Raw genomic sequence first — 25,775 nt, 5'->3', positions numbered from 1 at the left:
ATTCCATGTCCCTATGTAAATCTCTGTTTGTGCCGTCTCTGAATCGTGTGATGGATCAAAAGCAACTGCTTAGTCTGAAGGCAATCTCTAGATAAGAGGCTGAATGGGAATTTTAGACTTCCTTATAATATTGCTGTTGCATTGCCTGTTCGAACTAAAGCAGCTCTTCTAATTAGAAATAAACTAGCTAGGACAGTACACTGATTCTGTAACACCACACCATGGGTAGTGGAGTCAGTTCAGAGAGTAAGGAGTCTGCCAGAAGATCAAAGGAACTGGAGAAGAAACTCCATGAAGATGCAGAGCGGGATGCCAGGACAGTCAAATTGCTCTTGTTGGGTAAATAAATAATAATAATCTATTAGTCCTTCTATTAAAGTATGATTTTCACATTGAAACTAAATTTCAATACAGTGATTATCCAGCTCTTACAATTTTACTTTAAAGCAGACATTTATATAAAGTGAGAAATACAAAAAAGTTTTGTGATTTTACAGTGACGCCACGCACCTGCTTTATGTCAGAACATGAATGATCGGGACAAGCAAGAGGAGACAAGCAGGTTGAAAATGAATTTGGTCTTTCTACATTTAATCATTTTTAGATCATTTAAATTCATGGAATAAAAGAATTTGAGAAACAGAAATCACTCTTAGAATAATTAGTTAGAGCAATTGCTGTCGTCTTTTGTAATGTATAATACAGAAAGTAAGAGTCAACGGTACAATAAGCAGTCTAAACGCCCTAGCAAATGGATTGAAAGACGCAATTGATTAAACAAAAAATCGACAGATGCAACTGCCTAATGAAAATGTGTTGTTTTAAATTTGCAAAACTGTTGCAACTTGCTGTATAAAGTAAAAACAGATGGTTTAGTGAAAATGTCTATATGTAAAAATGCTTCTGTGTTCAACCTGTTTTAGAATGTTTAGCGGATTATGTGAAATTAAGGCAGATGGATTTTGCTATATGCCATTTCTCCTCCTGTGAACTAGGGAGTACTTGCCAACAGGCAGCATAAGCAATACCGCAGTAGTAGTTCTGTACATGAGAAAGTTTGGAATTTTATCAGACCTCCATCAGTACACTATGTACTTCTATAGATTTCTGAATAGTGTTCTAGTGTGAGAGTAGTGTGATATTTGGCGTAACAATATAAATGAATTTGATCAGATGACTAGGACTCACTATACCTGTATTTACGAAATGCTTACAAAAGCTTTTACATTGTAGTTTATTCATACCAGTCTCATGGGAGAATTTAACTTCCCAGATTAGACTGGAGGACGAGTGCTAGTAATAATAATAGGGCTCAGATTTTCCTAGATGCGTTAGCTGATGGATTCCTTCAGCAAGTAGTTGCTGAACCGACTAGAGGGGATGCCATTTTAGATTTGATTTTGGTGAGTAGTGAGGACCTCATAGAAGAAATGGTTGTAGGGGATAGTCTTGGCTCAAGTGATCATGAGCTAATTCAGTTCAAACTGAACGGAAGGATTAACAAAAATAAATCTGCAACTAGGGTTTTTGATTTCAAAAGGGCTGACTTTCAAAAATTAAGGAAATTAGTTAGGGAAGTGGATTGGACTGAAGAATTTATAGATCTAAAGGTAGAGGAGGAGGCCTGGGATTATTTTAAATCAAAGCTGCAGAAGCTATCGGAAGCCTGCATCCCAAGAAAGGGGAAAAAATTCATAGGCAGGAGTTGTAGACCAATCTGGATGAGCAAGCATCTCAGAGAGGTGATTAAGAAAAAGCAGAAAGCATACAGGGAGTGGCCGCCCTATCTATCTATCTATCTGCCGCCCTGACCGGGAAAACCGAGAAGTCTGCTGCTTGCCGGGGGCTAAGATTCGCGATGTGACGGAGAGACTGCCGAGACTCATCAAGCCCTCGGATCGCTACCCCTTCCTGCTTCTCCACGTGGGCACCAATGATACTGCCAAGAATGACCTTGAGCGGATCACTGCGGACTATGTGGCTCTAGGAAGAAGGATAAAGGAGTTGGAGGTGCAAGTGGTGTTCTCGTCCATCCTCCCCGTGGAAGGAAAAGGCCTAGGTAGGGAGCGTCGAATCGTGGAAGTCAACGAATGGCTACGCAGGTGGTGTCGGAGAGAAGGCTTTGGATTCTTCGACCATGGGATGGTGTTCCAAGAAGGAGTGCTAGGCAGAGACGGGCTCCACTTAACGAAGAGAGGGAAGAGCATCTTCGCGAGCAGGCTGGCTAACCTAGTGAGGAGGGCTTTAAACTAGGTTCACCGGGGGAAGGAGACCAAAGCCCTGAGGTAAGTGGGAAAGCGGGATACCGGGAGGAAGCACAGGCAGGAATGTCTGTGAGGGGAGGGCTCCTGCCTCATACTGGGAATGAGGGGCGATCAACAGGTTATCTCAAGTGCTTATATACAAATGCACAAAGCCTTGGAAACAAGCAGGGAGAACTGGAGGTCCTGGTGATGTCAAGGAACTATGACGTGATTGGAATAACAGAGACTTGGTGGGATAACTCACATGACTGGAGTACTGTCATGGATGGTTATAAACTGTTCAGGAAGGACAGGCAGGGCAGAAAAGGTGGGGGAGTAGCACTGTATGTAAGGGAGCAGTATGACTGCTCAGAGCTCCGGTACGAAACTGCAGAAAAACCTGAGTGTCTCTGGATTAAGTTTAGAAGTGTGTGCAACAAGAGTGATGTAGTGGTGGGAGTCTGCTATAGACCACCGGACCAGGGGGATGAGGTGGATGAGGCTTTCTTCCGGCAGCTCACGGAAGCTACTAGATCGCATGCCCTGATTCTCATGGGTGACTTTAATTTTCCTGATATCTGCTGGGAGAGCAATACAGCGGTGCATAGACAATCCAGGAAGTTTTTGGAAAGCGTAGGGGACAATTTCCTGGCGCAAGTGCTCGAGGAGCCAACTAGGGGGGGCGCTTTTCTTGACCTGCTGCTCACAAACCGGGTAGAATTAGTGGGGGAAGCAAAAGTGGATGGGAATCTGGGAGGCAGTGACCATGAGTTGGTTGAGTTCAGGATCCTGACACAGGGAAGAAAGGTAAGCAGCACGATACGGACCCTGGACTTCAGGAAAGCAGACTTCGACTCCCTCAGGGAACGGATGGCCAGGATCCCCTGGGGGACTAACTTGAAGGGGAAAGGAGTCCAGGAAAGCTGGCTGTATTTCAAGGAATCCCTGTTGAGGTTACAGGGACAAACCATCCCGATGAGTCGAAAGAATAGTAAATATGGCAGGCGACCAGCTTGGCTTAATGGTGAAATCTTAGCGGATCTTAAACATAAAAAAGAAGCTTACAAGAAGTGGAAGGTTGGACATATGACCAGGGAAGAGTATAAAAATATTGCTAGGGCATGTAGGAATGTTATCAGGAGGGCCAAATCGCACCTGGAGCTGCAGCTAGCCAGAGATGTCAAGAGTAACAAGAAGGGTTTCTTCAGGTATGTTGGCAACAAGAAGAAAGCCAAGGAATGTGTGGGCCCCTTACTGAATGAGGGAGGCAAACTAGTGACAGAGGATGTGGAAAAAGCTAATGTACTCAATGCTTTTTTTGCCTCTGTTTTCACTAACAAGGTCAGCTTCCAGACTGCTACGCTGGGCATCACAAAATGGGGAAGAGATGGCCAGCCCTCTGTGGAGATAGAGGTGGTTAGGGACTTTTTAGAAAAGCTGGACGTGCACAAGTCCATGGGGCCGGACGAGTTGCATCCGAGAGTGCTGAAGGAACTGGCGGCTGTGATTGCAGAGCCATTGGCCATTATCTTTGAAAACTCGTGGCGAACGGGGGAAGTCCCGGATGACTGGAAAAAGGCTAATGTAGTGCCAATCTTTAAAAAAGGGAAGAAGGAGGATCCTGGGAACTACAGGCCAGTCAGCCTCACTTCAGTCCCTGGAAAAATCATGGAGCAGGTCCTCAAAGAATCAATCCTGAAGCACTTGCATGAGAGGAAAGTGATCAGGAACAGCCAGCATGGATTCACCAAGGGAAAGTCATGCCTGACTAATCTAATCGCCTTCTATGATGAGATTACTGGTTCTGTGGATGAAGGGAAAGCAGTGGATGTATTGTTTCTTGACTTTAGCAAAGCTTTTGACACGGTCTCCCACAGTATTCTTGTCAGCAAGTTAAGGAAGTATGGGCTGGATGAATGCACTACAAGGTGGGTAGAAAGCTGGCTAGATTGTCGGGCTCAACGGGTAGTGATCAATGGCTCCATGTCTAGTTGGCAGCCGGTATCAAGTGGAGTGCCCCAAGGGTCGGTCCTGAGGCCGGTTTTGTTCAATATCTTCATAAATGATCTGGAGGATGGTGTGGATTGCACTCTCAGCAAATTTGCGGATGATACTAAACTGGGAGGAGTGGTAGATACGCTGGAGGGGAGGGATAGGATACAGAAGGACCTAGACAAATTGGAGGATTGGGCCAAAAGAAATCTGATGAGGTTCAATAAGGATAAGTGCAGGGTCCTGCACTTAGGACGGAAGAACCCAATGCACAGCTACAGACTAGGGACCGAATGGCTAGGCAGCAGTTCTGCGGAAAAGGACCTAGGGGTGACAGTGGACGAGAAGCTGGATATGAGTCAGCAGTGTGCCCTTGTTGCCAAGAAGGCCAATGGCATTTTGGGATGTATAAGTAGGGGCATAGCGAGCAGATCGAGGGACGTGATCGTTCCCCTCTATTCGACATTGGTGAGGCCTCATCTGGAGTACTGTGTCCAGTTTTGGGCCCCACACTTCAAGAAGGATGTGGATAAATTGGAGAGAGTCCAGCGAAGGGCAACAAAAATGATTAGGGGTCTGGAACACATGAGTTATGAGGAGAGGCTGAGGGAGCTGGGATTGTTTAGCCTGCAGAAGAGAAGAATGAGGGGGGATTTGATAGCTGTTTTCAACTACCTGAAAGGGGGTTCCAAAGAGGATGGCTCTAGACTGTTCTCAATGGTATCAGATGACAGTACGAGGAGTAATGGTCTCAAGCTGCAGTGGGGGAGGTTTAGATTGGATATTAGGAAAAACTTTTTCACTATGAGGGTGGTGAAACACTGGAATGCGTTACCTAGGGAGGTGGTAGAATCTCCTTCCTTAGAGGTTTTTAAGGTCAGGCTTGACAAAGCCCTGGCTGGGATGATTTAACTGGGAATTGGTCCTGCTTTGAGCAGGGGGTTGGACTAGATGACCTTCTGGGGTCCCTTCCAACCCTTATATTCTATGATTCTATGATTCTAAGGGAGGGATCAGCAAGGAAAGCTACCTTATTGAGGTCAGAACATGTAGGGATAAAGTGAGACAGGCTAAAAGTCAAGTAGAGTTGGACCTTGCAAAGGGAATTAAAACCAATAGTAAAAGGTTCTATAGTCATATAAATAAGAAGAAAACAAAGAAAGAAGAAGTGGGACCGCTAAACACTGAGGATGGAGTGGAGGTCAAGGATAATCTAGGCATGGCCCAATATCTAAACAAATACTTTGCTTCAGTCTTTAATAAGACTAAAGAGGATCTTAGGGATAATGGTAGCATGACAAATGGGAATGAGGATATGGAGGTAGACATTACCATATTTGAGGTAGAAGCGAAACTCAAACAGCTTAATGGGACTAAATCGGGGGGCCCAGATAATCTTCATCCAAGAATATTAAAGGAATTGGCACATGAAATTGCAAGCCCATTAGCAAAAATTTTTAATGAATCTGTAAACTCAGGGGTTGTACCATATGATTGGAGAATTGCTAACATAGTTCCTATTTTTAAGAAAGGGAAAAAAAGTGATCCGGGTAACTAGGCCCGTTAGTTTGACATCTGTAGTATGCAAGGTCTTGGAAAAAATTTTGAAGTAGAAGGTAGTTAAGGACACTGAAATCAATGGTAAATGGGACAAAATACAACATGGTTTTACAAAAGGTAGATTGTGCCAAACCAACCTGATCTCCTTCTTTGAGAAAGTAAGATTTTTTTTAGACAAAGGAAACGCAGTGGATCTAATTTACCTGGATTTCAGTAAGGCATTTGATACCGTGCCACATGGGGAATTATTAGTTAAATTGGATAAGATGGGGATCAATAGAAAATTGAAAGGTGATAAGGAATTGGTTAAAGGGGAGACTACAACGGGTCCTACTGAAAGGTGAACTGTCAGGCTGGAGGGAGGTTACCAGTGGAGTTCCTCAAGGATCGGTTTTGGGACCAATCTTATTTAATCTTTTTATTACTGACCTTGGCACAAAAAGTGGGAGTGTGCTAATAAAGTTTGCGGATGATACAAAGCTGGGAGGTATTGCCAATTTAGAGAAGGACAGGAATATCCTACAGGAGGATCTGGATGACCTTGTAAACTGGAGTAATAGTAATAGGATGAAATTTAATAGTGAGAAGTGTAAGGTCATGCATTTAAGGATTAATAACAAGAATTTTAGTTATAAGCTAAGGACGCATCAATTAGAAGTAACGGAGGAGGAAAAGGACCTTGGAGTATTGGTTGATCATAGGGGTTGATGACTATGAGCTGTCAATGTGATATGGCCGTGAAAAAAGCTAATGCGGTCTTGGGATGCATTAGGAGAGGTATTTCCAGTAGGGATAAGGAGGTTTTAGTACCGTTATAAAAGGCACTGGTGAGACCTCACCTGGAATACTGTGTGCAGTTCTGGTCTCCCATGTTTAAGAAGGATGAATTCAAACTGGAACAGGTACAGAGAAGGGTTGCTAGGATGATCCGAGGAATGGAAAACTTGTCTTATGAAAGGAGACTCAAGGAGCTTGGCTTGTTTAGCCTAACTAAAAGAATGTTGAGGGGAGATATGATTGCTCTCTATAAATATATCAGTGGGATAAATACCAGAGAGGGAGAGAATTATTTTAGCTCAGTACCAATGTGGACACAAGAACAAATGGATATAAACTGGCCACAGGAAATTTAGACTAGAAATTAGACAAAGGTTTCTAACCATCAGAGGAGTGAAGTTTTGGAATAGCCTTTCAAGGGAAGCAGTGGGGGAAAAAGATCTATCTGGCTTTAAGATTAAACTCGATAAGTTTATGGAGGAGATGGTATGATGGGATAACATGGTTTTGGTAATTAAATATTCATGGTAAATAGGCCCAATGGCCTGTGATGGGATATTAGATGGGGTGGGATCCGAGTTACCCAGGAAAGAATTTTCTGTATTATCTGGCTGATGAATCTTGCCCATATGCTCAGGGTTTAGCTGATTGCCATATTTGGGGTCGGGAAGGAATTTTCCTCCAGGGCAGATTGGAAGAGGCCCTGGAGGTTTTTCGCCTTCCTCTGTGGCATGGGGCACGGGTCACTTGCTGGAGGATTCTCTGCTCCTTGAAGTCTTTAAACTACGATTATATAGCACAGATATAGGTGTGAGGTTTTCTGCAGGAGTGGTGGGTGAAATTCTGTGGCCTGCATTGTGCAGGAGGTCAGACTAGATGATCATAATGGTCCCTTCTGACCTAAATATCTATGAATCTATACCAGATCATCAGCTAATATAAATCAGCACAGATCCATTGACTTCAGTTTTAAACCAGACTTCAATTTGCACCAGCTGAAGATCTAACCCTCATTATTTAAATAAATTATGGAATAAACATAACACCATAGATATCTCAAGCAATAGTAAGAAGGTACCAGTTTGGTAAATATTACTTGGTTACATCATATTAGGGATATGATGTAACTTGTAAGCAGGAAAAGTTGTAAATCTATTCAGAGATGTTTAGTTGCATATCACATTGGCAAATACTCTATATATGAAAGTTTTCCCTGCAAAATTGACAAATCAGTAATGTTAAAGGGATATATCTTTGCAATCTACTGATGAAAAGTGCTACATAAAAGATAGGCATTTATTATTATTATTATTATTATTATTGTTGTTGTTGTTAGAAAGCCAGAGCTGTATGTGACCATATCAAATCCTGAGAAACAGTGTTCCTTAAATAAGACAAATTACTGTCCTCTCAGAGAAAACTAAAGTTGGTCAAAAGTTGGGGAAGAAGGAATCTTTAAAAAAAAATTAAAACTGAAATTGTAAATGTTGACAAAGATTTTAGTCAAAAATTTTAAAAAATTGACCAGCTCTAGAAAGAAAATCCTATTATAGCCAAAAACAGTGGATAGATAGATAGATATTGGTAGGAAATATTAGAATTATCACACTGGATCAGACCCATGGTAACTCTAGTCCATTATCCTGACTCTGACTCTGTCCAGCACCAGTTCCTGCAAAGTAAGGTGTGGGGAAACTCAAAGGAGACAATTATGAGATAACCTGCCACCAGGAAAAAATTTTTCCCAAACCCCCGTCATGTAGGGGTTGCATTATACTATGAGGCATGAACAGTTTTATCCCTTCCAAAATGCTTCTTTTTCAGTATTTATTATTATAATTCTGGATATGCTTTGCTGGATAAGAGTTTACTACCGTGTTGAACCCCATTAAGATCTTGGCCTAAATGTTATCCTGTGGCAATGAATTCCATGGCTTAACGGCATGTGATATGAAAAAGTATGCCTTTTTATCATTTTAAATTTGCCACCTTTCAATGTCGTTCACTGTCCTCTTGTTCTTGTCTCAAGATATAGGGTGAGTAGCCTGGTCTACCTTCTCAAAACTGTTCATTATGTTTAAGCTCTTTGCTTCTCAGTTTAAACTGATTTTTACTGAAAATTTTCGGGGTTTTACAAAAAGTATTATTCAGGTTTTTTCTGATTTTCACCCTACTTTTGTATCATTCAAACATATAAAAATAACTTGTTTTATTAGGAAAATACAATACATTGCATGCGATATCTGTATTACGATAATATATTAGTCTGTGTGTATATGCAAAGCTGCCTATTGAAGTAAGGCTATGTATGAGTCTGGAAGATACACACAATAAACAAACAGGTACGCATGCAAGCTCTGAAATGCATGCGCTTCTGAACATACTGATGAATCTCCCACCCACCACATACACATTTCAAGCTGTTAGCAGATAACAACTTAAAGATTTGACACACTGCAATGGGAAGGAAACGAAAATCTGTATCAGAATGCATTTCAGAACACAAGGAAGTATTCCAAAGTTTTAAAAAAAACAAAACCAGGAGAAACGGATGAAGTTGAGTGTATGCGCTGCAAATGGTGTAGCCTAGTTATTAAATGTAAATATTTATAGGCTAATAGTTCTAAGTCTACAACAATCAACTGTTTATTGAAATGAAAAGTTTTATTTGGGGATGAGAGAGATATTGTATTCTTAAACTCAGAGGTGGCATTGTGTTTTGTGTTCTGTTTTCATTCTGCAGCAAACCTCGTTGATGAATGGAATTCAAAGCCTCCCCCCCCACCCCACCCCCGTCTTTCCATCCACCGAAATAAACCCCGATATTTTTCATCTGCTTTTGTTGTTGGGGTAATAAACTCTGATAAATTCCCGGGAAAAATTAAATGAAATAAAAATGGAAAAAGAAGGGTCCTAATTATGTTGTACCTTTCAGTCATGTCCCCTTTTATTCACCTTCTCCCTAAGGGAAAGATTTCAGTCTTTTCCATGGGAAATACGTTTTCCCTTCTGGAATCCTTCATGTGGACAATAAGGAGGCAGCTATCTACTAAAGAGCAAGTGAAAGGAAAAGATTTTCTGGGTTTAGCAGATCCTACTTACAGTGTCCTTTAAAAAAAAAATATGGAGCTACTAAGACTGTACTTGGCCTGCCCCAGAGGGAACCACAGTGCTTCCCTGAGCTCCTGTGCAGATGCAGCATACGCCCCCTTCCATGATTAACTAGCACTACTGGCCAGACTAGATCTGGGCCCAGTTCACAGATTTTGGATCTAGCTCTAAAGATGAAATTTCCCCAAAGCTTAGGTTGCTTAAGGTCTGGGCTTTTGGTCCATACCCATCTCTGAGTAAGAGCATGGACCTGATTCTCCTTTCACTTTACACCAGGGTAAATCAAAGCTGCCTGCAGTGTAACTGCACTGAAGTCAATGGAGTTACATCAGCGAAAATCCATTTTGCGATCAGATTCAGGACCCCTCATGCGGGGACGGGGAAATGTATAGATGATGTCAGTACTTTGAGCATGGGTCAGCTATTTTTTGTGCAGAAAGTGTTGTTTGTATCCTTAATGTCATCAAGACCCCAATTATTAAATAATTTCAATGTAATTCTACTGAGCATCATAGAAAAGGACTGTCATGTAGACAGATTTTTACCCATTCAGACCATATATTGCCACTGTATTATAGACCAGATGTCACCATTGTTTCTTTAGAGATAGACATATTGCAAATTAGAAGAGTCCTGAGAGTGACCATAATGCCCTTATGATTAAAAGAATGTAATAGAGTGTACTGTTTCCAGCAGTATTTTTACCAAGAGGAGGATTTAATACTTAGGCTAATCTCTCTGGAGTTCACAGCTTTCAAATAGGAACCCACCTACAAAAATGAAGACATCATTACTTAATTCAATTTCCATTATTTGTTCAAGGAGTTTAGCATGGAGATGCTGATTATTGCTCTTGGAACAGGAATTGGGTTGCACAGAACTATAGGTTTCAGATTCACATAAGTCTCACAGTGGATGCAAAGATGAAAGCCTTTGTGATTCTATCTCCTCCCCCTGGAAAAATGCCCCACTCCCCACCATGACCATCCAGACATGCACATAATTCACATTTGATTTATGAGCTAGGAACAAACCCCAAGGAAATAATAAGGTCTCTTTGAGAACATTTGAAAACTTAGTTAAGTGGCAGCCTTTTTTTTGGTACATTTCATTTAGACTGTACATTTCACAGAATGGAGACCTGCTACTTTATTGTCCTGCCAAACTCAATGGAGACCCATGACAGTGCATCAATAATAATCACAGCGCTCCTATAAGATTGGGCCCCACTGGTAATCTAAGTGATAAACACATTGTTCGAGAATCCTGCTTCAGGACTGCTGAGACTTTGTCCTATGCTAGGGCTCCAAGCAGCATCAGGACTTAGGCAGCTTTGTGCATGCTGACCAGAGGCAAGTTAAGTGCCTGAGCTCCCTTAGCATCTACAGGGTTTGGCAGCTGTTGAATGGTGGTTTTTAGAATGTCAGTGGTCTTTAAATGTCAGATTTTGGTGTCTTGAGAAGCAGTTAGGTGTCTAAGGGCAGGTTTACACTTAAAATGCTGCAGCTACACCACTGTAATGCTTACGTGAAAATGCTCCTCCACGGATTGCAGAGAGCTCTCCCATTGGCATAGTTAATCCAGCTCCGTGAGTGGCAGTAGCCATGTCAATGGGAGAAACTCACCCATCAACATAGCGCTGTCTACATGGTGGTTAAGATCAGTGTAGCTACATTGCTCAAGGGTGTGGATTTTTCACACCCTTGAGCAACATAGTTATACTGACATAGGTCTGTGGACCTGACCTAAGTGCCTTTGTGAACCTGACCTTAAGCCACTTTCAAAAATGAGACTGGGGGCTTGTCTACACAGGACCACAGTCTGGGCTACATGGGTGAGGGGGGTGAATTGTAAAGTGCTGTAATGTGTTGCACTCTAACTGCCTCTTGTAGACCCTGTAGGCACTAACTAAAAGGCACCTAGTTTGTGCTGATGTAGACCGAAACAGCACTGTGTTAATGTGAACTAGGTACCTGTTAGTTCTCATCAGTGAACACATTAGAGCGCTAGGGTTGCCAATCCTCCTGGATAGGCCGGGAGTCTCGCAGAATCGGCCTCAATCTCACGGTGCCTATTGAAACCAATCCAGCAGATTTTAATAGGCTGCTAAAAGTCTGGTTGGTGGCACAGTGGGGCTAAGGCAAGCTCCCTACCTGCCCTGGCTCTGTGTGGTTTCTGCAAGTGACTGGCACATAGAATCATAGAATCATAGAATATCAGGGTTGGAAGGGACCCCAGAAGGTCATCTAGTCCAACCCCCTGCTCGAAGCAGGACCAATTCCCAGTTAAATCATCCCAGCCAGGGCTTTGTCAAGCCTGACCTTAAAAACCTCTAAGGAAGGAGATTCTACCACCTCCCTAGGTAACGCATTCCAGTGTTTCACCACCCTCTTAGTGAAAAAGTTTTTCCTAATATCCAATCTAAACCTCCCCCACTGCAACTTGAGACCATTACTTCTTGTTCTGTCATCTGATACCATTGAGAACAGTCTAGAGCCATCCTCTTTGGAACCCCCTTTCAGGTAGTTGAAAGCAGCTATCAAGTCCCCCCTCATTCTTCTCTTCTGCAGGCTAAACAATCCCAGCTCCCTCAGCCTCTCCTCATAACTCATGTGTTCCAGACCCCTAATCATTTTTGTTGCCCTTCGCTGGACTCTTTCCAATTTATCCACATCCTTCTTGAAGTGTGGGGCCCAAAACTGGACACAGTACTCCAGATGAGGCCTCACCAATGTTGAATAGAGGGGAACGATCACGTCCCTCGATCTGCTCGCTATGCCCCTACTTATACATCCCAAAATGCCATTGGCCTTCTTGGCAACAAGGGCACACTTCTGACTCATATCCAGCTTCTCGTCCACTGTCACCCCTAGGTCCTTTTCCGCAGAACTGCTGCCTAGCCATTCGGTCCCTAGTCTGTAGCTGTGCATTGGGTTCTTCCGTCCTAAGTGCAGGACCCTGCACTTATCCTTATTGAACCTCATCAGATTTCTTTTGGCCCAACATCTCTCTGGCTCCTAGGCACAAGGGTGGCCGGGGGTCTCTGCGCACTGCCCCCATCCCAAGCACCAACTCTGCAGCTCCCATTGGCTGAGAACTGCAGCCTAGAAGCCAGATATGTCAATCACTTCCTGGAGTTGCCTGAGGTAAACACCGCCTGAAACCCGCATCCCTCAATCCCTCCCACACCCCAAACTCTTGCCCCAGCCCTGAGCCCACCCAAACTCCCTCCCATATCCTGCAACCCACACCCACTCCTCCATCCCAACCCTATACCCCAGGCTCAGGTCGGAGCCACCTCCTAGTCTCAGATCTCCTCGGCCCCACCCAGAGCCCACACCCCTTCTGCACCCTGCTCCAGCCCAGTGAGAGTGAGCGAGGGTGGGGGAGAGGGAGCAACAGAGGAAGGGGGGAATGGAGTGAGTGGGGGGTGGGGCCTCAGAGAAGGGGCATGGCCTCGGGATAGGGGCAGGGGAAGGGTATTTGGGTTTGTGCAGTTAGACAGTTGGCAATCCTATAGAGTGCTCTACAATTCACCCCCTCCCCGTTGTCCGGACTATGGTGGCATCAGTCAGTTAGAAATAGTGTAAACCTTTATAACCATATTAGCTGTTTGCTGCCTTTCCCTGGGTTTAACCATAGCCAGCTAGCACACTTTTAAAAACTATTCTCATTGTCTATACTAGGTGCTAAGAGGTGTAAGACAATGTGTTAACTAAAATGTGTTATTTAACACAGCTCATTTATCCCAGTGTAGACAACACCCAGCTTACTCCAGATGCCCATACCAATCCTTACTGCTCCTTTCACCTCCTGTTTCTCACACCTGATTTCATGACTTCTTTCTTGCTGCCCTCCATCCTTTCCCCCACCATACGCCAAGAACATTTCACTTGTCTATAAATAGCAAAGCTCAGCCAGATTCACTTAGCCTAAATACCCCCCACACACACATACACCTGCTTCAACAGAAGAGAGTCAGTCTCAGCAGTGAGGGAGGGGACATTAACTGAGGGACACCAAGTAGCTTCTTCCACACCCCCACCAGGAGTCTCTGGCACTCATTGACCAGCTGTGGGGAAAGGTGCTGAATGGCCAGTATTCCCCAGCTCCCTGGATTTAACCTGAAGTGGGAGCCATGTGGAACCTCTTATCCACCTCAAGCTAGGAATGGGAACCCACTCTGACAGATGCTGTGGGCCTAGCTGATCATTTGGGGGGTCAGAAAAGATTTTTTTCTCCCCTGGTCCAATTGGTAGAGGATCAGGGAGCATTTTGCCTTCCCTGAAGCACCTTCAAGCCACAGTGGCTTAAGTAGGAACAGGTGTAGTATCTAATTGAGGTACTGGAGTGGCGTTGTTTATTGGGCACAACTTGTGGCCAGTTTCCAGTGTAGTTAAAAAAATAAAATGAAGGGTTCGCAGAGGTAAAAGATCTGGGAGCTGGTGTTTGGCCTTGGGCTTTTGGGATAGGGTGAGACCATGTGGCCTTATGGCTCTTGTGGACTGAGGTCCCAACCCTTCAGCACCCTCTGTCCCTCTTGCAGGGGGAAGGTGCTAGGATTCAGAGAGAGCTGAGTCCTGGGGGGTTGGCTGAGGAAAGCCTACCCCGTGTTATGGGTTATATAGTAAAGAGCCCTGTAGCTGCCACAGTGGAACCAATTAAACGCCTGGTATAGAAGAGTGTGGGTGATGGGCAGGTAGCGTCCCTCCCCTCTGCTAAAATGTAATAAAAGTTGCAGCTTGCCGCTTAATTCCATGCATGGGCCTGTCCTCATTTCACTGCTGGTCCGTATCAGTCCAGTTACATTTCTGAACTCGTAGTCATTCATAATCTGTTGAAAAATTTCCTTCCCACCTTCCTTCCAGTCATCATTCATTCCTAATCCCTACCCTCTCTTCCTATCACATGGTTCTGTCTGAGTTTGGGGCTGGTTCGCAATGTCAGATGCTATCTGGCCCTACCTGCTTTGTTAACATCCACTCAATGTGCAGCGGCAGTCAAAAAAGCGAAGAGAATGCTGGGAATCATTAAGAAAGGGATGGATAATAGGACAGAAAATATCATGTTGTTTCTATGTAAATCCATGATACGCCTACATCTTGAATACTGTGTTCAGATGTGGTTGCCCCATCTCAAAAAAGATATATTGGAACTGAAAAAGGTTCAGAAAGGGGCAACAAAAATTATTAGGGATATGGAACAGCTTCCGTATGAGGAGAGATTAATAAGACTGGGACTTTTCAACTTGGAAAAGAAATGGTTAAGGGGAGATATGATTGAGGTCTTTAAAATCATGACTGGTGTGGAGAAAGTGAATAAGGAAGTGTTATTTACTCCTTCTCATAACACAAGAACTAGGGGTCACCAAATGAAATTAACAGGCAGCAGGTTTAAAACAAATAAAAGGAAGTATTTCTTCACACAACGCACAGTCAACCTGCCAGAGGGTGTTGTGAAGGCCAAGACGATAACAGGGATCAAAAAAGAACTAGATAAATTCATGGAGGACAGGACCATCAATGGCTATTAGCCAGGATGGGCAGGAATGGTGTCCCTAGCCTCTGTTTGCCAGAAGCTGGGAATGAGCGAAAGGGGTTGGATCACTGGATGATTACCTGTTCTGTTCGTTCCCTCTGGGGCACGTGGCATTGACCACTGTAGGAAGACAGGATACTGGGCTAGATGGACCCTTGGTCTGACCCAGTAGGGCCATTCTTATGTTCTAACATTACTCTTTAAAATGACCACTGGCCCACATTCATCCCTGGTGGAACTAACTCTGTGAAGGTTAGTGGACTTAACACTTATAGCAATTCTCTGTTCCAAGTCTTTAGGAAACAAGTTTTATGTTTAGCCATTTATACTAGTCTGAGCATGAATGAAGAGTGTATTTCAGAAAGTTAGAAATGGCTTGTTATAGATTTAAAAGCTTCAAAGGTTTAGTTCAAAGAGGCACCCAAGAATTAGGACGTATGTGCAGACTTTATCCCCTTAACTCAAACATCTTGCGTTTAGACTCTAAATATCACAAGAACAGGCTTTCTAGAGACACTTCCATCCAATGAAGTGAGCTGTAGCTCACAAAAGCTTATGCTCAAATAAACTTGTTAGTCTCTAAGGTGCCACAAGTACTTCCATCACTGCATTTCACATTCCATTCAGGAAGAAAATGCAGAGGGAAGTCTTTTCTTATATATTCAACAACAAGCCCTGATGGACTGAGTGTGGATGTCATAAATATAAAGGGAAGGGTAAACCCCTTTGAAATCCTTCCTGGCCAGGGGAAAGCTCCTCTCACCTGTAAAGGGTTAAGAAGCTAAAGGTAACCTCGCTGGCACCTGACCAAAATGACCAATGAGGAGACAAGATACTTTCAAAAGCTGGGAGGAGGGAGAGAAACAAAGGGATAGACCAGGAATGGAGTCTTAGAACTTTTAGTAAGTAATCTAGCTAGGTATGTGTTAGATTATGATTTCTTTAAATGGCTGAGAAAAGAATTGTGCTGAATAGAATAACTATTTCTGTCTGTGTATCTTTTTTGTAACTTAAGGTTTTGCCTAGAGGGGTTCTCTATGTTTCTGAAGCTAATTACCCTGTAAGATATCTACCATCCTGATTTTACAGGGGGGATTTCTTCATTTCTATTTACTTCTATCTTTATTAAAAGTCTTCTTGTAAGAAACTGAATGCTTTTTCATTGTTCTTAGATCCAAGGGTTTGGGTCTGTGGTCACCTATGCAAATTGGTGAGGCTTTTTATCCAACATTTCCCAGGAAAGGAGGGGTGCAAGTGTTGGGAGGATTGTTCATTGTTCCTAGGCAAATTGGTGAGGCTTTTTACCAAACCTTGTCCAGGAAGTGGGGTGCAAGGTTTTGGGAAGTATTTTGGGGGGAAGGACGCGTCCAAACAGCTCTTCCCCAGTAACCAGTATTAGTTTGGTGGTGGTAGCGGCCAGTCCAAGGACAACGGGTGGAATATTTTGTACCTTGGGGAAGTTTTGACCTAAGCTGGTAAAGATAAGCTTAGGAGGTTTTTCATGCAGGTCCCCACATCTGTACCCTAGAGTTCAGAGTGGGGGAGGAACCTTGACAGTGGATCTGGGGGTCAGGAATCCTTAAATTTGTATCTTGGTTTTGCCATTGACTCACTGTGTAATCTTAGACAAAGCACTTAAACACTCTGTGCCTCAGTACCCCAATCTGTAAAATAATAAAATACTTCTCTAGCTCACGGTAATGTTGTAGAGGCCCCGACCTGAGATATCCAAGTACCTTCCATCCCACTGACATCACTGGAAGTTGCAGGTGTTCTGCTTCTCTTCAGAACGGACCCCAGTTTTCAAAAGTGGCCACTGATTGGGGGGGCTTCATTTTTGGGGTGCACAACTTGAGAAGTTAAAATGGAGGCACTCGATGTCAGACGCCACTTTGGAAAATGTGAGTTCCGATGCTTTGCAGGTCTTTGATGATATGAAGTTCAAAATACATGCCAAGGGTCTTTCCTGCCAAGCTCAGCAGCAAACTTTGATATTTTCGAAAGTTTACTGAACTTTTCCAGGCTTCAGAAAAGGGTTGGGTTTTTTTTTTTCAGCTGTAGAAACTAATTAGGGTCAATCATTTTTTATTCAAAGTAGTGTGCCCATTCCTGGACAAACTAACAAATAGTCTGGTGGGGAAGAGTTCTTTATGTTGTTCCTGAATAGTTATACCATTAAAACATCATTTACCTATGGAGAGACTCCAACCTAGGTAGTTATGCAGCTCTTATCATTGTGTATTGTATCTTTACCTTTCCTGGGGCCTGGACTCTGCAGAGGTAGCTGGTGTTTTATGAGCATAAGTGAAGCAACATGTTGCAAAGGAGATGCACTCTGCTCTCACTCACACACGTACACACAGAGACACACCCACACACGGGGACTTCGTTTTTGCATTCTCCTTTTATAGTTTTTTCTCTTTAATCTAAACTAACAGTGATTGAAACTGAATGTGACTGACCTTCCTGCATGGAAAAATTTAACACAGTGGTCCCCAAACTTCTTCATTCATGCCCCCCACCTGGTCTGTGCACACCCCCCCTCCCCAGAACTGCTGTCAGGAGCAGGGCCAGAGCTGCGTTCGAGAGCTAGGGGGCCAGAAGGCCAGGGGCAGAGTGGGGCTGGGTTGTACAGTAAGGGCAGGCATGGGCCCCACTCCCCCCGCAAAAAATAGTTCCCCCACACCCATCTAGGGGGCATGCCCCACAGTTTGGGGACCACTGATTTAACAGAACTTATCTCAGTCTTCATCAGTTACTCCAAGTAGGAGATAACCTAAATAGTTGGAAGGATGCAGTGTTGCCTTCTGGCTAGAGCGCTGGACAGGCACTGAGGAGACCTGGGGTCCATTCCCAGCTCTTCAGCTGGCTTGCGGGGTACGTTTAGTCACCTCTCAGTGCCTCAGTTTCCCCATCTGTAAAATGGGGGTTAAGATACTGATCTCCTTTGTAAAGCACTTTGAGATCTATAGATGAAAAGCACTAGAGAATACTTAATAAATAAGCATTATTAGATTCACTTTGTACGAGCTCCCCCTGTGCATAACTCCAGGAGTGTACCTGTTCTCTCCACAGGTACCGTTGCGGAGAGTGGACCAGATGATATGTCTGGGGCGAGAAAGCAGAAGGAGACTCCGCTGGTTGGAAGGCATGAGATGCTATGTCCTGAGGTTGGGAGTTCCACGACCACCACTCCCAAGAGGAGAAGGCGGGTGGTGGTGGTCGGGGACTCTCTCCTCCGGGGGACTGAGTCATCTATCTGCCGCCCTGACCGGGAAAACCGAGAAGTCTGCTGCTTGCCGGGGGCTAAGATTCGCGATGTGCCAAGACTCATCAAGCCCTCGGATCACTACCCCTTCCTGCTTCTCCACGTGGGCACCAATGATACTGCCAAGAATGACCTTGAGCGGATCACTGCGGACTATGTGGCTCTAGGAAGAAGGATAAAGGAGCTGGAGGCGCAAGTGGTGTTCTCGTCCATCCTCCCCGTGGAAGGAAAAGGCCTGGGTAGGGACCGTCGAATCGTGGAAGTCAACGAATGGCTACGCAGGTGGTGTCGGAGAGAAGGCTTTGGATTCTTTGACCATGGGATGGTGTTCCATGAAGGAGGAGTGCTGGGCAGAGACAGGCTCCATCTTACGAAGAGAGGGAAGAGCATCTTTGCCAGCAGGCTGGCTAACCTAGTGAGGAGGGCTTTAAACTAGGTTCACCGGGGGAAGGAGACCAAAGCCCTGAGGTAAGTGGGAAAGCGGGATACCGGGAGGAAGCACAGGCAGGAATGTCTGTGAGGGGAGGGCTCCTGCCTCATACTGGGAATGAGGGGCGATCAACAGGTTATCTCAAGTGCTTATATACAAATGCACAAAGCCTTGGAAACAAGCAGGAAGAACTGGAGGTCCTGGTGATGTCAAGGAACTATGACGTGATCGGAATAACAGAGACTTGGTGGGATAACTCACATGACTGGAGTACTGTCATGAATGGTTATAAACTGTTCAGGAAGGACAGGCAGGGCAGAAAAGGTGGGGGAGTAGCACTGTATGTAAGGGAGCAGTATGACTGCTCAGAGCTCCGGTACGAAACTGCAGAAAAACCTGAGTGTCTCTGGATTAAGTTTAGAAGTGTGTGCAACAAGAGTGATGTAGTGGTGGGAGTCTGCTATAGACCACCGGACCAGGGGGATGAGGTGGATGAGGCTTTCTTCCGGCAGCTCACGGAAGCTACTAGATCGCATGCCCTGATTCTCATGGGTGACTTTAATTTTCCTGATATCTGCTGGGAGAGCAATACAGCGGTGCATAGACAATCCAGGAAGTTTTTGGAAAGCGTAGGGGACAATTTCCTGGCGCAAGTGCTAGAGGAGCCAACTAGGGGGGGCGCTTTTCTTGACCTGCTGCTCACAAACCAGGTAGAATTAGTGGGGGAAGCAAAAGTGGATGGGAATCTGGGAGGCAGTGACCATGAGTTGGTTGAGTTCAGGATCCTGACGCAGGGAAGAAAGGTAAGCAGCAGGATACGAACCCTGGACTTCAGGAAAGTAGACTTCGACTCCCTCAGGGAACGGATGGCCAGGATCCCCTGGGGGACTAACTTGAAGGGGAAAGGAGTCCAGGAAAGCTGGCTGTATTTCAAGGAATCCCTGTTGAGGTTACAGGGACAAACCATCCCGATGAGTCGAAAGAATAGTAAATATGGCAGGCGACCAGCTTGGCTTAATGGTGAAATCCTAGCGGATCTTAAACATAAAAAAGAGGCTTACAAGAAGTGGAAGATTGGACATATGACCAGGGAAGAGTATAAAAATATTGCTCGGGCATGTAGGAATGATATCAGGAGGGCCAAATCGCACCTGGAGCTGCAGCTAGCCAGAGATGTCAAGAGTAACAAGAAGGGTTTCTTCAGGTATGTTGGCAACAAGAAGAAAGCCAAGGAAAGTGTGGGCCCCTTACTGAATGAGGGAGGCAACCTAGTGACAGAGGATGTGGAAAAAGCTAATGTACTCAATGCTTTTTTTGCCTCTGTTTTCACTAACAAGGTCAGCTCCCAGACTGCTGCGCTGGGCATCGCAAAATGGGGAAGAGATGGCCAGCCCTCTGTGGAGAAAGAGGTGGTTAGGGACTATTTAGAAAAGCTGGACGTGCACAAGTCCATGGGGCCGGACGAGTTGCATCCGAGAGTGCTGAAGGAATTGGCGGCTGTGATTGCAGAGCCATTGGCCATTATCTTTGAAAACTCGTGGCGAACGGGGGAAGTCCCGGATGACTGGAAAAAGGCTAATGTAGTGCCAATCTTTAAAAAAGGGAAAAAGGAGGATCCTGGGAACTACAGGCCAGTCAGCCTCACCTCAGTCCCTGGAAAAATCATGGAGCAGGTCCTCAAAGAATCAATCCTGAAGCACTTGCATGAGAGGAAAGTGATCAGGAACAGCCAGCATGGATTCACCAAGGGAAGGTCATGCCTGACTAATCTAATCACCTTTTATGATGAGATTACTGGTTCTGTGGATGAAGGGAAAGCAGTGGATGTATTGTTTCTTGACTTTAGCAAAGCTTTTGACACGGTCTCCCACAGTATTCTTGTCAGCAAGTTAAGGAAGTATGGGCTGGAAGAATGCACTATAAGGTGGGTAGAAAGCTGGCTAGATTGTCGGGCTCAACGGGTAGTTATCAATGGTTCCATGTCTAGTTGGCAGCCGGTATCAAGTGGAGTGCCCCAAGGGTCGGTCCTGGGGCCGGTTTTGTTCAATATCTTCATAAATGATCTGGAGGATGGTGTGGATTGCACTCTCAGCAAATTTGCGGATGATACTAAACTGGGAGGAGTGGTAGATACGCTGGAGGGGAGGGATAGGATACAGAAGGACCTAGACAAATTGGAGGATTGGGCCAAAAGAAATCTGATGAGGTTCAATAAGGATAAGTGCAGGGTCCTGCACTTAGGACGGAAGAACCCAATGCACAGCTACAGACTAGGGACCGAATGGCTAGGCAGCAGTTCTGCGGAAAAGGACCTAGGGGTGACAGTGGACGAGAAGCTGGCTATGAGTCAGAAGTGTGCCCTTGTTGCCAAGAAGGCCAATGGCATTTTGGGATGTATAAGTAGGGGCATAGCGAGCAGATCGAGGGACGTGATCGTCCCCCTCTATTCGACATTGGTGAGGCCTCATCTGGAGTACTGTGTCCAGTTTTGGGCCCCACACTTCAAGAAGGATGTGGATAAATTGGAGAGAGTCCAGCGAAGGGCAACAAAAATGATTAGGGGTCTGGAACACATGACTTATGAGGAGAGGCTGAGGGAGCTGGGATTGTTTAGCCTGCAGAAGAGAAGAATGAGGGGGGATTTGATAGCTGCTTTCAACTACCTGAAAGGGGGTTCCAAAGAGGATGGCTCTAGACTGTTCTCAATGGTAGCAGATGACAGAACGAGGAGTAATGGTCTCAAGTTGCAGTGGGGGAGGTTTAGATTGGATATTAGGAAAAACTTTTTCACTAAGAGGGTGGTGAAACACTGGAATGCGTTACCTAGGGAGGTGGTAGAATCTCCTTCCTTAGAGGTTTTTAAGGTCAGGCTTGACAAAGCCCTGGCTGGGATGATTTAACTGGGAATTGGTCCTGCTTTGAGCAGGTGGTTGGACTAGATGACCTTCTGGGGTCCCTTCCAACCCTTAAATTCTATGATTCTATGATTCTATGAATTCTGGTCGTTCAGTGTTACAAGCAGAGGTCTGGGAACTCCTTGCTTCCCCTTCTGACTCTATCCCAGACATAAGAGATACATATAAGGTAGGATTATCACTAGCCCTAATCCTCAAAGCGGAACAGGAGGGAGCCAAGGCCCCCAAGACCCTATGCAACCCACTGAAGAGCTATTGTGACTCTGGGTCCTCAGCTCACTTGCCACTGTTCCCTGTGAAGGAGGGATGGAATGCAGGTACCGTCATGACTCTCTGCCCCTTGAATGCTCTGGCCAGAGGAGCGGGCTCAACATGAGGAAAGAAGAAAGGAAAGATTCAGGGTACAATAAATTCTTACTATTACACTCCCTTGGGAGCAAGAGCTCCTTCTGAGGCAGCTAAGAGTGATCCTATACTCAAGACTGAACCGAAAAGTTCTATGTAGCCTATGATTAAAGTATTACTGAAAGATTAATTAAGAGTATAAACAAAGGATTATAGGAGAAGAGATGCACCCATTGGATTTAAATCCCAGCTCCTTCTATAATTTAACATTGTCTTTCAGTCACTGAACAGGGACTCATTTATGTATTATTTTCACTAACATTGTTCAATCCCTGGGCTAGCATTGGTATTTTGCACGAATGTCATAAGACCAGGCCTGAAGAAGAGCTCAGTACAGCTTGAAAGCTTGTCTCCCTCACCAACAAAAGTTGGTCCAGTAAAAGATATTACCTCCCCCCCCTCATCTCTCTAATATCCTGCCAACACAGCTACAACAACACTGCATAAGACCTCTCTGTCACGTAGTGACACTGTGGTAAACATTGCATAATTGGCCGGGATGGGCTGTGGTTTGCTCAGTTCCTTAAATGGGTATTGAGAAGAAACTGACTGATGACCTATTACAAAATTTGCAAGTTTCAAATGCAAAACCAATTGTTGACATGGTCGTAATTAATCACAGAGCGTGGCAGGTGGCTGCATTGGCCAACTTCGCATCATCATGGTATTTTTCACCAGTGCTTTCTGCCACTCATCTGATGGGTTTCAGAAGAATGTTTTGCATCTGTTTTGCTGGTTGTTGTGACTCATTTGCTGACATTTAAATGTTGTGAACTTTAAAAAAATCTGTTTAGAAAATACTTCTCATCAACTCATTCCCTTTAGCCAATGAACATCTAGTTGGAATAGCGATGGCCTGATTCTCCACTGCAAGTAGCCATTTACACCTGTGCCAAAGGAGGGTAAATCAAAGTATTTGTGCACTCATGCCGTAACCGACAAAGAGCAGGGCAATGGAAAATCATGTTCCTTGAATTCCTGGCGTTTAGCCCTCAAATTATGCCCCAATTCATACAATTGAAACATTAGGGCCTAAGACCTAGATGTGGGAAGTAAGTTACCCACCTGAGCTGCGAACATTGCTACTCCCCAGTCTGTGCTCTGACCGCTTTTCATGTGAGTAAGTGCAGCTCCGCTTGCTTTGCAGCAGGGGGATATCGTTTTGTGACTGTTAGCCATTTTGCACCTGAATAGGAGGGCCAGGTTCAAATAAATAAGGCTACCCACTCCCAAACCCTGATCTCAGTTCTTCAACTGACTTTATGCAGGCAGACTCAGGGACCCAGGCAGAACCTCGGTGAAGTCAATGGGGCCCTGTGCAGATACAGAGTTCTTCCTAAACTGAGCGAGCTTGGTTAGGGTCCTACTTTCCACACACACCCTCACTCTCCCTTCTACATGAGAGTCCAAGGTTATGGTGCATAGAAAGTGGAGTTATATCTGCAACAACGGGTTTGCACCCATGATGCTTCTAACTTTCCACACTCCCCCACCATGCAACATGATGCAGGATCAGGGGACTTTTGTTCATGAAGCTGAGCTCTCATATGCTTCAAGTGCCCAGTGGATGCTGACAGAACATAAGTCTGGCCCATTTTCTTTTCTCTTTGTTTCCAAAATCTATATTATTTTAATTACATCAGTGTTCTTTTAGCTTTTACAAATGACATTTCTATTAGGATTTCAGTGCAAAATACGCCTTGATTTAAAAAGAAAGAGGATTCTATGAGATAAAATGATGCCTCTGAAGAGAGTATGCGCCTCTCCCCTTCCCCAGTTTTTGTCCATGAAAATTATGGAATTTGCAAGATTGTTTTAATGTCTATTAGTCTTATTTGTGTATCAGAAATATTTTTGAATATTCCATTTCTGCAGGTGCTGGAGAGTCAGGAAAGAGCACTATTGTGAAGCAAATGAAGTAGGTATATGAATATTAATTTCCATTATAAAGTTTGTATACTTGCAGTATGTGCAGCAAATGTCTCAGCTATCAGTAATTTTATTTTCAAATAAAATGCAACAAAAAATTAAAATCAACTTCCAATTCCAACATACAAAGTGAAATACAAAATGATTGGAGATATATAGCTGATTTTCTAATCAAATATATTTGGCAAATCTTGCACTGATCCAACTACTACTGAAGTCAAGCAGCCTTTCCATTAGCTTCCACAGGAATTGCACCAAGCCATGAGTAAGGCTGCATGTCTGTCATGGAGGTCACTGAAGTCACAGATTCTGTGACTTTCCATGACCTTTGTGATTTTTGCAGTGGCCACTGCTGGGGCAGTCTCGGGCCACCACGTCCCCCCTACCCCCACCCCAGCAGCAGCAGTAGTTTGGGTGTGGGAGGGGGCTCAGGGCTGGGGGTTGGGTGTGCGGGCAGAGCTTACCTCTGGAGGGGGCTCCCCGGAAGGCCAGGGGGCTCTGCACGCTGTCCCTGCCTGCACCCAATGGGTGCTGCAGAGCCAGAACTAGTGGCAGGGGCAGCGTGTGAAGCCCCTCTGGCCTTCCCTCCCCCTAGGACCTGCAGAGACATGCCGGCCATTTCCAGGGAGCTCTGAGGAGCCAGGTAGGGAGCCTGTCAGCCCTGCCAACCCCCCATAGCATCAGTGGAGGTCCTGGGCCATGTGTCACTGCCCACCACCCCACTTGCACCAGAGGTGGTCCCACGCCACATGCCACCGCCTGCCTCCCCCAGCACCAGTGGGGGTCCTGGACCACCCCACCCAGCAACCACAGTGCCCCCCCCACCCCCGCAGCACCTGTGGAGCCCCAACAGGCCACCCCCCAGCACCCACAGTGCCCCCCCAGGGCAAGTTTTAGTTAGAAGTATATAGTACAAGTCATGGACAGATCACAGGCCTTCAATTTTTGTTTACTGCCTGTGACCTATCCTTGACTTTTACTAAAAATACCCATGACTAAAATGTAGCCTTAGCTATGAGTATTAGATCAAGGAGTATAACTGAACTCATAAATCTATGCTTTGCTTCTCAGAGTGTCAATCGCTGTTGATCTTCACAGATTTCAGAGTAACAGCCATGTTAGTCTGTATTTGCAAAAAGAAATGCATCCGATGAAGTGAGCTGTAGCTCACGAAAGCTTATGCTCAAATGAATTGGTTAGTCTCTATGGTGACACAAGTACTCCTTGATCTTCACAGAATTACTCTAATTCCTGCCTATAGCCAACTCTCTAGTGAATGCAAAGATTGTGTCTGGCCCTTGTGCCTTGTGCTGAGTGGGAGGTACAAGCATACCTGATTGCACACTTTGCACCAAGGCTAGGGACAAGTGCAGGGAATGATGTCTTTGTGTACCCAAGAATGTAAACCTCTCCAAAGGGCAAGGGAAGAAGCTGGGATGATGGCCCTACCCCACTTGCAGGCATCAATGGTCCCAGCTGGACACGCTGGGAAGCACAGGTAGGATCATCCAAAGGGCAATATCCCTTTACAGACTCTCATTGGGGATTTGATTGTGCCATTACCTCAGATAAACCTAGTGCAGTAACTGTTCACTCAACAAGGGCCT

General features: G+C 44.9%; 1 protein-coding gene across 1 annotated transcript in view; it reads left to right on the top strand.

Moving 5' to 3' along the window:
* The first annotated feature begins 221 nt into the window (after window positions 1-221).
* GNAT3 (G protein subunit alpha transducin 3) overlaps window positions 222-25,775 on the top strand; it is a 50,987-nt gene continuing 25,433 nt past the window's right edge. The window contains 2 exon segments of the mRNA XM_048836488.2: window positions 222-339; window positions 24,115-24,157. Of these exon segments, the coding sequence (XP_048692445.2) occupies window positions 222-339; window positions 24,115-24,157 (161 nt within the window).

The sequence above is a fragment of the Caretta caretta genome, chromosome 1 (assembly GCF_965140235.1).
Source record: "Caretta caretta isolate rCarCar2 chromosome 1, rCarCar1.hap1, whole genome shotgun sequence".
Classification (NCBI taxonomy): Eukaryota; Metazoa; Chordata; order Testudines; family Cheloniidae; genus Caretta; species Caretta caretta.
The sequence above is the reverse complement of the archived record's forward strand: the minus strand, read 5'-3'. Positions and strand labels throughout refer to the sequence as shown.